The sequence below is a fragment of the Phyllobates terribilis genome, unplaced genomic scaffold (assembly GCF_046119375.1).
Source record: "Phyllobates terribilis strain yellow unplaced genomic scaffold, ASM4611937v1 Scaffold_4__5_contigs__length_816908805, whole genome shotgun sequence".
Lineage (NCBI taxonomy): Eukaryota > Metazoa > Chordata > Amphibia > Anura > Dendrobatidae > Phyllobates > Phyllobates terribilis.
The window spans coordinates 183,126,903-183,139,689 of record NW_027362764.1 but is presented as its reverse complement, the minus strand read 5'-3'; the positions used below and the strand labels follow the sequence as shown (position 1 = coordinate 183,139,689).

At 44.7% G+C, this 12,787-nt stretch overlaps 1 protein-coding gene across 3 annotated transcripts in view; it reads left to right on the top strand.

Annotated features, from left to right (window-relative positions):
* The window catches only part of ZNF385D (zinc finger protein 385D), a 620,390-nt gene that overhangs the window by 385,519 nt on the left and 222,084 nt on the right, over positions 1-12,787 (top strand). For all 3 annotated transcript variants that reach the window (XM_073677967.1, XM_073677968.1, XM_073677969.1), the window contains one exon: positions 2,259-2,421. In XM_073677967.1, the coding sequence (XP_073534068.1) occupies positions 2,259-2,421 (163 nt within the window). The remainder of the gene's footprint in view (positions 1-2,258; positions 2,422-12,787) is intronic.

Here is a 12,787-nt window from a genome sequence, read left to right as displayed (position 1 = left end):
GTGGCATTTAATTGCATTTTATTTTTATTGCTTTTTTATATATATTATTTTTTCATTTATTTTACATATCATGTCCCCCATAAGGTAATAAAAGACCTTTGGAAGGAAGGAGACATTTCAATATATTTTTTTTTTATTTTCATCTTATTTTCTTTGTAAACGGGGATAGCATATTAATCCGAGTTACAAGAGAAATGCAGCCATCGGCATAGCAGAGCTGTCAATCACATAAGGACTATATGGGGTAGGAATTGCCACCAAAGTTTCCAATTACAACATACACAGCTTCTTTTAGCACTGTGTATACAACGACAGAGAAGGCACAGACAGTAATAAACCATCTCTGCCTTCTCTAGGGGATCCTGGCTGTCAGAGACATAGATATTGCATGTAACTACATTACTCTGCAGTGATGTTTGAGAACGTCACTGTAGAGTAGGAAGCAGTTAAACTGTGTTCCTCTTTCTGTCAGAAATATTTTTATAAATCAATTTTTTTTAGTAAGGATGAGGGATAGAAACACAGTTTTGGACTAAGAGTGGCATTTTTCTTTTTTCATTGAATTTTATTTATTTTTTCCACTCTTTTTCATTCATTATAATTTATTTTTACAATTTGTTTTATTGCTGAATTCCTGTGTAACTGGGGCTGGCATATTAATCATAGTTGCAGGATAAATTCAGCCTCCTGCCTGCACTGCAGAGCTGATATTGGTCTGCTAACATTCAGCAGCTCTAGTACACTCATGGCTCCTGACAGTCAATTCCTTGTTTCTGCAGCTGCGAAATCTCTGTGTAGCTGTGGACTGCAAGGACGTTTCTTTAAATACTGTAAGGCTGTGTGCCCATGATGCGTTTTTTAAACGTTTCTGCTGTGGCAATTCCGCCGCGGAAACGCTTAAAAATGCTTGGTAGAAGATCTGCAATGTTCCCCAATGATAATCCGCATGTGCTGTGCACATGCTGTGGAAATTTCCGCTGTGGATAATCATTGCGGAAAAATCCACTACCATTAATTTTGCGTAATCACGGGGTTTTCACCGCCATTGACTTGCATTGAATCGCATAATATTCGCATCACTACATGTGCACATGCGGATATTAAGCGATTGAATGTGAGGATGGTACCCAGGTCTGGAGAAGAGGAGACTCTCCTCTAGACCCGGGTACCATAGTAACTGTAAAAAAAAGAATTTAAAATAAAAAATAAACATTATACTCACCTTTTGATGACCCCTGGTCTCCTCAGCGATGCGTCCTGGCTCCCCCGCGGCTCTCGATTGTCTAAAAGGACCTTCCATGATGTCATTTAGTCATCTGACAGGTCACCCGACCATTGATGTCGGCAGTCGCGTGACCTGTCACATGACTAAATGACGTCATGAAAGGTCCTTTTAGACCACTGCGAGCCGCCCAACACACCGGACGCACCTGAGAAGGAGACCGGGGGCCATCAGAAGGTGAATATAATGTTTATTTTTTATTTTTTACCATTCTTTTTGACTATTAACTTGGTCATACTATATAAATCCATGCCGGTTTCATGGATTTATATAGTGTGACGAAGTTGTCAAGCACTTTTCCAAGTGATGCTAAAATCCCTTGGAAAAGAGCTTGACTACCCGCATGCGAAATCGCATGTGAAAAAGAGGGACATACGCTTGTCCCTGGCAGAAAAACGCATGTAAAATCCGCATGAGTTTTTTCTGCCAGGGAGATGCAGAAATGCTGAGGAAAAAATCCAGAGCATTTCTGCATCGTGGGCACATAGCCTAAATCATATGATAGATAGTTGTTCATGGGCAACAGAACACTATATAAGTGCACTTTTTAACTTGTATATGTTAGTGGCTCTTTCATATGCCCTTATTCAAAGAGGTTATATATTCACTCAAATGAAATAATACAAATAAACTCCCATGTTTCTAAATTACTTATTTGTTTCTTTCAGTTTTAGTTCCAATATGTGTTGATGTATTGATTCCCTAGCATGCCTTTTTAAGTGGAAAAGTAGTTTACATTATAATAGCAAAAAAGCAATTATTTTGTTAAACAGTTCTGTGCATGAAAAGTTAGGCAGTAATATCTCCCTACTTTAAAAAGGAGGAAGAACTTGTGATTTTACAATGTATTTTTGATTTACTGTGTAAATATTGCTTGGTACCCTTTATTGAAAGCTCATCTGTATTTGTTGTAATACAGCATTTGCAAGTTTAGAAATGAGCCTGATTGCATGGTTCACTTTGTTCTCCTTTGTAGAGCCAGGCTGCGGCCCACTACAAAGGCACTAAACATGCCAAGAAGCTCAAAGCACTGGAAGCCATGAAAATTAAGCAGAAATCTGTTGCTACGAAGGACAACGCAAAGACTATCTTCACTTCCATCCCTACTAATACCATCAATGGCAGCTCTGAGAAAACAGGTTAAGCAATAATCTCTTTTTTTGTTGGCTATTTAACTGCTGTATCTGTCTAGTTTTGCCTTTTGAATTCATTTACATTTCTTTCATCTTTCTCACTGTTTCGATTTCTTTTACCATTTTCATGGACTTGAAAGAAGTTTTTAAGTGACAGTTTTATAAGTTATATAACCATAATAACATCACATCATAAAATATATGTTAATTCTGTTTTATAAGTCTCCTATTCTACCTAACCTTATATCACATAGTCATAGGATAGAGCAGGATATACAGAACTTAGGGATACATTGTATTTTATGATCTGATTCAGCAGATTTAGGTAAAAAGTAAGTTAATGGAGTTAGCTCACCATAACTTATATTATGAATGATACTCAATTTAGGTCTTAAGTGTCTGATTTCTAGAATCTCCACCCATCCTGAGATTGAAGTCAGTGTTTAAGTGAAACAACGGTCACGTGTGTTCACCATTGTTCCATTAATCTCTATTTTAATGGGGAACTCCAGAATCCCTTTCTCAGGTATGCTATTTAAGTAGTGTTTCACCCAATGGTCAAACTCTTACTACCTATCCCATTAATAAATCTTAGGTTGTTATATGGAATAACTCTTTGAAATGCTGATAGGACTCATAAAGAAAGCCCATGAGTCTTGATACCCTCCACCATAGTCCATCACAGCCTCAGGGTACTGTGGTGTATTTTGTTTGAGAAGTGAGTACGTAACATACTTGACATACTTATAACATCTATATTAATAGATTGGTATTAAGCAGAATTGGTGCAGACATGCCACTTTTGATGTCTACATTGCAGTTTTTATTGATGCAAAAACATGTACAGTGTTCACTGCTTTGCATAAAACGCAATATTTTCTGGGGCAGTTCTAACCATTGGTGAATCATACAACGTCTTATTCACACAAAGCAATTTTGTGCTGGGTTTTTAGACAAATTAAGGAATCTACGCAAACAATAGGGATAGCTACTAGAGGCTTTGGCTAAAAAGTACATAAGAAACTACACAATTCATTCTGCTATCATAAACCCTTACACGCCAAGATTTCCTCTAGCACCTCTGACTATTTGTGAACCATTTGAAGTCATATTGCAGAGTTTTATATGTTGTTTTTTTTAGCAAATTTAACCAGTTGTCTACTAATTTGATATTGATGACTTATACTTAGGATAACAGACCAGTGGTGGTCCAAGAGGACTTGTTTAATTGAATAGGAACTGAGCTACAGTTCTTGACAATGGCCTCCAAATATTGTATGGAACTGTATTCTTTGATTCCGTTCATTATTTACACTCGGCTGCTACTGCAGCTGATAACATCTGATCGGTGGGAGAGCTCAGTTTTGTACCCTCACCGATTTGATGTTATTCAGCAATCCTACGATTAGTTCATTATTATCAAAATAGTGGTCAAACCCATTAAAGAGTCTGTGCAAAAATAGAGTTAACTTCCTGAGGCATTGGTTAAAAACAGCTTTAAAGACTACATAAAACCATTCTCTGTGAATCTAAATCAAAAGGCCTCATACATCATAGCTATGCGGCAGTTTTTTAAATATAATACAGGGGAAAGAGTGTACAGTATATCGTAATGCCCAATAAATGTAAAAAAAATCTTACAAAATTCCCATAACATTTGCATAATTTCCACAGATACAAACTGACATGACACGTTGCATTTTCAGTCGCAGATATGGTAGGAAAATATTATTTTATTTCTTTGCCAAGTTTTCACAGGTTAAAGATCCAGGTTGTATGTGAAAGCACCAAAGATGTGTAAGCTGGCTGTGTGCATGAGATGTAAGGATTCGTTATTTTTTCACTGCTGTTTCAGACCCCTATTGTGTCTCCATTTACAGACCTCAATAATGACATGTGGATCAAAGGGAAAACACAGCATGTAAGAAGGCAGCCAATCACAATTAGCTATGGTGATATCACCATGAAACGGTGCCGTGTAGTTATTACATAATAGAGGATTTATTTATTTATTTTACACGCTTATATAGCACCATTAATTCCACAGCGCTTTACAGACATTAGGATAATATAGTTCAGTGTATACACTGTGTGCAGAATTATTAGGCAATTTCTATTTTTGATTATTCATTTTATTATTGAACAACTACTGTGCTGCCGGTCAATCCAAAATATTAATCAATATGAAACCTGAATGTTTAAGAAAGAAAAAGTGAGGTTTTGTCTTTCTTAGGAAAATATCTGTGTGTGCATAGTTATTGGGCAACTATTAGGATGGAGTCAGAAGGCCTCTCCTGCTAGAGAACCGGGTCAATTATGCAAATGACACTGTCAAAGTTTGAGCCAAGTACCATCTTATTGTGATTCTATTTTCTTGCATGATAGAAGTGCAGCACAGGTGTGAGCAAGATGAAGAACTTAATTTTTCCATCTTCTCGATTGTCTCTGTGCTTGTATATTGGACTGCACTCAGATGACATCCAAGTGCAGTTTGATGTCTCACACACCCATAGACTCTGGGTGCGCATGATATGATTATTGGCATGAGAAAAAAATTGCAGATCTGCTTTGTCCCCTAGTATGACACAGCCAAGTGCTATCTGATAAGGAAGGGCCCACAAGTTCTCAATAGGGTTTAGGTCAGGTGAAGAAGGGACCATGTCATTATCTTATCATCTTTAAGGCCTTTACTGGCAGCCTAGCAGTGGAGACTAGTGTTGAGCCACCCCCGTAGTGTTCGAGTTCGGTTCGGTTCGTCGAACACCCGTGTGTTCGCCGAACTGTTCGTCGAACACCTTCGAACACCGTTAAAACCAATGGCAGGCAAACAAAAACACATAGAAACACATAGAAAACACCTTCAAAGGTGTCCAAAAGCTGACAAACTGCTCAGAAGACACAACTAACACATGGAAAAGTGACAAGTACATATAGTCATGCGAAAAGAAAAGAGGTGGAGGAGTAAAAGGAGGGGGAGACACAGATATAGGCATGTCATGCCCTTCTAAAATCCAAAAAGTGAGAAGCCGACACGTTCAGTCCGCTCCTGCCCGTGCCACCTCCGCGTCGCCGAGTTTGTGCCAGAGCCGCGCTGAACCCTGACGGCCAGCCCCCCTCTCCCAATACTGGTGCCTGTCCGCTGGTGGGTCGAGCGAGCCCCCCTGTGGTGGAGGCAGCTCTAAGCTTTTTAATTTAAATTGTCTCTCTAATTTGAATGAATACACTTTAAATCCATTTACAAGGATCTATTGGAGGGCAAGTCTCATGCCAGCAGCCGCGTAATTCCAGCTCCAGTAGCGTCCACTAAAGCTGCTGCAGTTAAAAAGCTTTTATAAGGATCGAGCTCGGCTGTCCACCGCAAGGCATCCTACTGCCAGTCCCAGCCCCCATGCCTTGGGGTGCCTCCTGATGCTCTTCACTGAGTATCCTGTGGTCCCGAAGCATTTCCTTTGAAAAAATTAAGTGTCCAAACTACAGGTGGTGTAGCTTGCTTAACAGCCGGGATAATCCGCTGACTAGCAGACACTGCTACTAGGCACAAAGTATTTCCTGGGCTAGGTGCAGTTAAAAATTTGTAATTAGATACTCTCGTTGGATGCTGAGAAAGCATTCCATAGAGTCTCCTGGCACGCCATATATGATTCTCTTAAAAAGCTTGGGGTAGGGGTCTAGGGGACCCTTTTATAGCCAAAATCACGGCCCTGTATCGCAATACGTCACCTAGGCTGAAGATAAATGGAACTGTAGCACCCTGAGGGCTCGGTTGCTACAGAGGTATTGCACCTCACCCAGAGGTGTGATATCTCACTCTCAGGTAAGGATGTAGTGTGGATCAGGACCCGACACCTGCATGCATTACACCACATTGCCGTGGGGAGGGGCGACCAATATGCCCCTGAGATGGGCACGACAGTCCCTGTCCCTGGCTGGAGTGGGGGGAGGGAACACTGAGGAAGGGGAACCCTGTAGTGCAGGAGCAGGGAGGAAGCAGTTCCTGGGTGCATTGAGAAGGGAGTATAAAAGGTGGGCACCATCTTAGTTCAGTGCAGAGAAGTCTGAGCAGAAGTGGCAGGGAGCAGGGGCTCTGCATGAGCTCTGCTCCGGAGGCGGGCCTAGTAACAGAGGCCCAGGCCTGGAAGAGGGAGAAGGAAGGAAGAGGAGCGGAGAAGGCTCCAGGAACGAGGAACGAAGGGATCCCAGGGGTGCGGACGGGCGAGTCGCCACCGCACGCCCGAATCCACCTGCGTGGAGGGGTCAGGCCAAAGGGGGAGACCGGTCCCCGAAACTAGTGGAGGCAGGAAACGACCCTCAGCTAGAAACAGGAGGCTGTGACATTTTATGTGGCGCAGCCCCTCGCTACACCCGCTAGGAAGGCACCACATAGGGTCAGGGAAACTGGCGCCAAGTTTACCAAGAGGAGGCCCGAGGCAGCCGGACAGAAGGGTTGGTAAGAAAGGCCAGACAAAGGACACACAAAGGGGGTCCTGTGAAGCGCTCCAAAGTTATCTGGGAGTTGTCTGAGCCCCTCACCTGGTGAGCACAGTACGACGTGGGCAGCCGTTACCTGCAGACGTGGTCTGGATAATAAGAACTGTGAGTAAAGGCCCTGGACTGCATCACTGACTCCGTGTCGTTACTGCTGCTGCCCTGCACCATCACCCCCATCCTCCGCATACACTGCCCTGAGGCTATACTCCTCCCGTGGGGAGTTATGCTACGCTCTGCTGCACCCACAACACCAGCCTCAGCGGTCTGCCCTGGAGCGGCGGTTCACTCTGACCGCAATCCACGGGTGGCGTAGTCGGACATTTAAACATCAAAACCACATAAATAGTTCCGCCACTGGTTTGACCGCCCTGAGCCATGGAACCGGGTCGCCGCCACGGAGACTACAACCACCAGCATCCACCAAAAAGGGTCCGGCTCCGGGTGTCCCAAGGCCCAGGGGGCGCGTCAGAACATTTTCATCACCTTTCACAATCACCAATGGGGCAAGGCAGGGATGTTCTCTGTCCCCTCTCTTATACATCCTAGTGATGGAGCACCTGCTCTCATCAATTCGCCATAACCCCAATATTAGGTGGATTGAGGTGGGAGGCACCGAGTACAAGTAATCTCTATTTGCTGATGATGTCCTAGTATATATCACTCAATCACATATATCCATCCATGCTGTTATGGCTGAAATAGATCACTTTGTTACATGGTCAAATTTTAAAATCAATGCAGCGAAGTCTGAGGCCCTCGATGTCTCCCTCCCAAAAAAATACATATAGGATTCCATCCAGTCCAACTTTCCCTTTGCCTGGCCCTCACAGGGTATCAAATACTTAGGAATTCCTATTCATAGAGACCTCTCCCATCTATGTTATCTTAATTTTGGGCCCTTTATTGAACAACTCCATACAGACCACGGTTGGCAAGTTAGAACTGTAAGATTCACTACGTGAACCACTGGTGTTTTGTGGAAAAGCACATGTACACTGTGTTCCAAATTATTATGCAAAAAGTGTTTAGGAGTGATAAGGGAAGAATTTGTTTGTTTGTCAGTTAAACTCATTGATGGTGATGTGTGTCAGGGCTCTTTATATCACTGTAAGCAATTGCAGACACCTGTGCTAATTAGTTTGGCAGGTGTGTCCAATGAAAGGCAAGACTACTAAAGAAGGCTCTCTCACATTATTAAGCAGCCTACATTTTCTGCCAAAATGGGAAAGAAAAAGGATGTGTCGGCTGCTGAGAAGCAACAAATTGTGGAGTGTTTAGGTCAAGGCATGACTACAATCAACATTGTGAGATGATCAGGATGAAGTGTCTTGGCAATCAAGAAGTATGTAGCAGATTCACAGTACACACGTGTGCGTGCTGATAAGGGCAAATTGAGGACTCTTTCCTACAGGCAATTACGTCAGGTTGAAAGAGCAGCGGCAAAAAAGCCTTGTCATAGCAGCAGACAAGTTTTTGAAGCTGCTGGTGCCTCCAACGTCCCCCGAACAACAAGATGCAGGATCCTTCAGAGGTTTGCAGCTGTGCATACGCCATCCCGTCGACCTCCTCTATCCACTTCACACAAGCAGAAACGGCTCCAGTGGGCCAAACATTACATGAAGACTGATTTCAAAACTCTTTTGTTCACGGATGAGTGCCGTGCAGCGCTCGATGGTCCAGATGGATGGAGTGGAGGATGGCTGGTTGATGGACACCCCATGCAAACACGGCTACAGCGCCAACAAGGAGGAGGTGGAGTAATGTTTTGGGCTGGAATCATGGGGAGAGAGATTGTCGGCCCCTTTAGGATCCCTGAAGGCGCTAAAGATGAACTCCATAATGTATGTGGATTTTCTCAAACAGCACTTCCTGCCATGGTTCAAGAAGAAGAACCGTGTATTTCACAGCAAGATTATTTTTCTGCATGATAATGCACCATCTCATGCTGCACATAAAACATCTGCATCTCTGGCTGATATGGGCATAAAAGGGGACAAACGTATTGTGTGACCCCCATGCTCCCCTGACCTCTACCCCATTCAGAACCTTTGGAGCATCATTAAAAGGAGTGTCTATGATGGCGGGAGGCAGTTCACATCTAAGCAACAGCTCTGGGAGGGTATTCTGTCCTCATGCAAAACAATTGAAGCAGAAACCATCCAAAACCTGACAAATTCAATGGACGAGAGAGTTCAGAAGCTCCTTTCGAACAAGGGGTCCTATGTGAAAATGTAACATCACCTAGAATAAAGTTTTGAGTTGAAAACTGTTTGATTTCAGTTTCTAACAACCTGCTAATGCTTATAATTTCAAAAATGACCATTTTTTGGTCTTTATTTAAATGAAAAGGTTGATCGAAAAGTTTGGGGGATCTAAGAGTGTGGCAACCCAGTAGTCATGATTACTTCGAATTCTGACAATATGAGGGTCATGCTGCAGGTAGTGCAGCAAGAAGGCACTTATGTGTCTTGCGCATCTCGGAGCCCCAAAATTATTTTCCGGGCTAGATGCAGCTAAAAATTATTATTAATTTTAAATCTGGTGAAGCTTTAGTATAGATGGCCTAATAGGATGAATGCTGCACACTGCTACAAAGCCCAAATTATTTTCCAGTCAAGATACAGATAAACATGATTAGTAATTTTAAATCTGGTGGAGCTTATTATAGATGGCCTAATAGAATCAGTGCTGCACACTGCTACAAAGCCCAAATTATTTTCCAGCCAAGATACAGATAAACATGATTAGTAATTTGAAAGCTTAAAATGGTTGGTAGGGTGATTTTAACCAATCATCAAGCTTTTACTCTCCCCAGGATGACACAGGGGTAGAAAAGTCGTTTCGGATCCATGATTTGTTCATCTTTATGAACGTGAGTCTGTCTACATTATCAGTGGAGAGCCGCGTGCGCTTATCTGTCAGCACACCACCAGCAGCGCTGAACACACGTTCAGACAGAACGCTGGCTGCGGGGCATGACAAGATCTCCAAGGCGTAAGTGGCTAGCTCTGGCCATTTATCCAGATTGGAAGCCCAAAAAGAGCAAGGGTCCAGTGACACAGTCATGGCTTCAATGTTTACTTGGAGATACTCCTGTACCATCGTCTCTAGGCGTTGACTATGTGTCAGACTTCTTGTCTCCTGTGGCCTTGCAAAGGATGGGCTAAAAAAGTGGTGAAATGATTCCGCAAAATTGATGTTACCAGCAGATACTGTGGTTCTGTTACGGTTTGAGTGCTGAACACTTGACAGTCCCACGGTTGGCAAGTTGGAACTGTGAGATTCACTACGTGCACCACTGGTATTTTGTGGAAAACACATGTAAGATTCTGCAACAGTCTCTGCTGATACTCCTGCATGCGTGCATCCCTTTCTATGGCAGGAATAATTTCTGCAAATTTACTTTTGTACCGGGGATCTAACAGTGTGGCAACCCAGTAGTCAGGATTATTTCTAATTCTCACAATTCGAGGGTCATGTTGCAGGTAGTGCAGCAAGAAGGCACTCATGTGTGTTGCGCATCCAGGAGCACCAAGTCCCTGTTGTGTTGGTGGCGAGGTAACAATCATGCTTCCTTCCTCTGTCCTCTCCCCCCAACCTCGCACAACAGAAATGTGATCAAGGTCTCCCTCATCTGATGAATCTTCCATCAGTTCGTCCTCCACTTCTTCCTGGGCTCCTGCACCTTCCTTACTAGTTTGGCTGCTACCATGCGCCCTGGTAAAACCATCTCCCCCACCCTCACATGCCTGCCGCCTTGGTGCTGCCGACCGTCTGGACCTTGCAGATGTTAGCCCTTCCGCATACAACTCCTCCTCCTCTACTTCCTCCACCTCCTCTTGTGCCACCACCTGACTCCGAATTCTGTTTAACATGTGCTCCAGCATGTAAATCACCGGAATAGTCATGCTGATAATGGCATCGTCAGCACTAAACATCTTCGTCGCCATTTCAAAACTGTGCAGAAGGGTGCATAGGTCCCTGATCTGAGACCACTCCTCCAGCGTGATTTGCCCCACCTCTGGATCTCGTTGGCCCAGGCTATACGTCAGAACCTATTGCACCAGGGCTTGTCGGTGCTGCAACATGTGCAGAGTTGAATTCCACCGGGTAGGCACATCGCATTTTAGCCGGTGAAGTGGCAGGCCCAACGACTTCTGTAGAGATGTAAGTCGCTGAGCTGCGGGATGCGAACGGCGGAAGTGAGCACACATCGACGGTGCCCTCTGCAGAAGGCCATCTAGTCTGGGATAGTGGACTAAAAATTGCTGGACAACCAGGTTCAACACGTGAGCCATACAAGGCACGTGTGTGACATTGCCCCGGCGAAGGGCCGCACCCAGGTTTGCAGCATTGTCGCACACGGCCTTCCCTGGTTTCAGGTCCAGTGGAGACAACCATTCATGAAATTGGTTCTCCAGAGCTGACCACAACTCCTCAGCTGTGTGACTCACATTTCCCAGACATTTCAATGTAAAAACCGCCTGATGATGTTGAGCCCTACTGCCAGAATAGTAAGGAGGTGTGCAGGATCCCTTCTGCGCAGTTAGAAAGCTTGTGGCATGACCAGACAGGCTTTGGGTGCAGGTGGAAGACCGAGAGGAGGTTGAGGAGGCAGAAGCAGTGGAGGAACTTTGACATAAAGAGGATTGACGCACAACTCGTGGGGACGGCAAGACTTGGACAGCAGCCCCTTGTCCTGCTGTCACCATAGTTACCCAGTGCCCAGTCAGCGACATGTAACGCCCCTGTCCATGCCTACTCGTCCAAGTGTCTGTGGTGAAATGCACCCTGTCACACACAGAGTTTCTCAAAGAAGCGGTGATGTTGTGTGCGACATGCTGGTGGAGCGCAGGCACACCTTTCTTTGAGAAGTAGTGCCGACTGGGCATCTGGTACTGGGGCACTGCGACGGACATAAGGTCTCGAAAATCCTCTGTGTCCACCAGGTGGAAAGGCAGCATTTCTGTAGCCAAGAGCTTGCAGATGGTGAAATTCAACCTCTTAGCTTTCTTATGGCTAGGAGGAAATGGTCTTTTACTTGTCCACATCTGAGGGACCGAGGGCTGGCTATTGTGCTTAGACGGGGTTGATAAGGGTGTCCCCGGCAAACTGCCGGTCTGTGAGGAAGATGCAGGCGGACATGTTAGGTTGCCTTGATCCAAAGGTGGTGCTATCGATGCCGGACAGCGCTCAACACCAGCTGGTGTTACCACCTCCAAAGAAAATGATGACCTGCCAATCACGCTGGCTGTTGCGGGTAAAGAGGTGGCAGGTCTGCGCCCCAAAACAGGTGTGACTGCTGTCCCCCCAGTCACAGAGGATGAAGAGGCTGCGGATGCACAAGATATGGCAGACGGTGGTTGGCCCGGCCGGCTAGACCGCATTGTAGCACACTGAGCTTCCCACTGCAACTTATGCTTCATGTCCATGTGCCGGTTCATGCATGAAGTACTGAAACTATGTATTTTTTGGCCTCTACTTAGCTTTTGCTGACAAATGTTACAGATAACACGAGTTGGGTCATCTTTATCGATCTGAAAAAATGCCCAGGCTATGCAAGGCTTAGCACCCATGCGACCTGAAGAGCCACCACGACTTGTGGTGAGAGGCAGAGTTGTGTTTGAGGATGCAGTTGTTGACGTGCTTCCAGTACTACGTCTCTGTCCAGGAAGGCGCAACCTGACCTCGTCGTCACTAGCATCTTCCTCCACCTCCTCTGCTGACCTCATCTCTTGGCTGACTGTGGGTTGACAGTAAGTGGGATCTCCAACCTCATCATCATTATCACCCTGTGCGTTATCACACCCGTCGTCCTCAGAGCCAACCTGTTCCTGCCCTGACAAAAAACTAAAGTTGTCGCTCCAATCAGGTATTTGAGTCT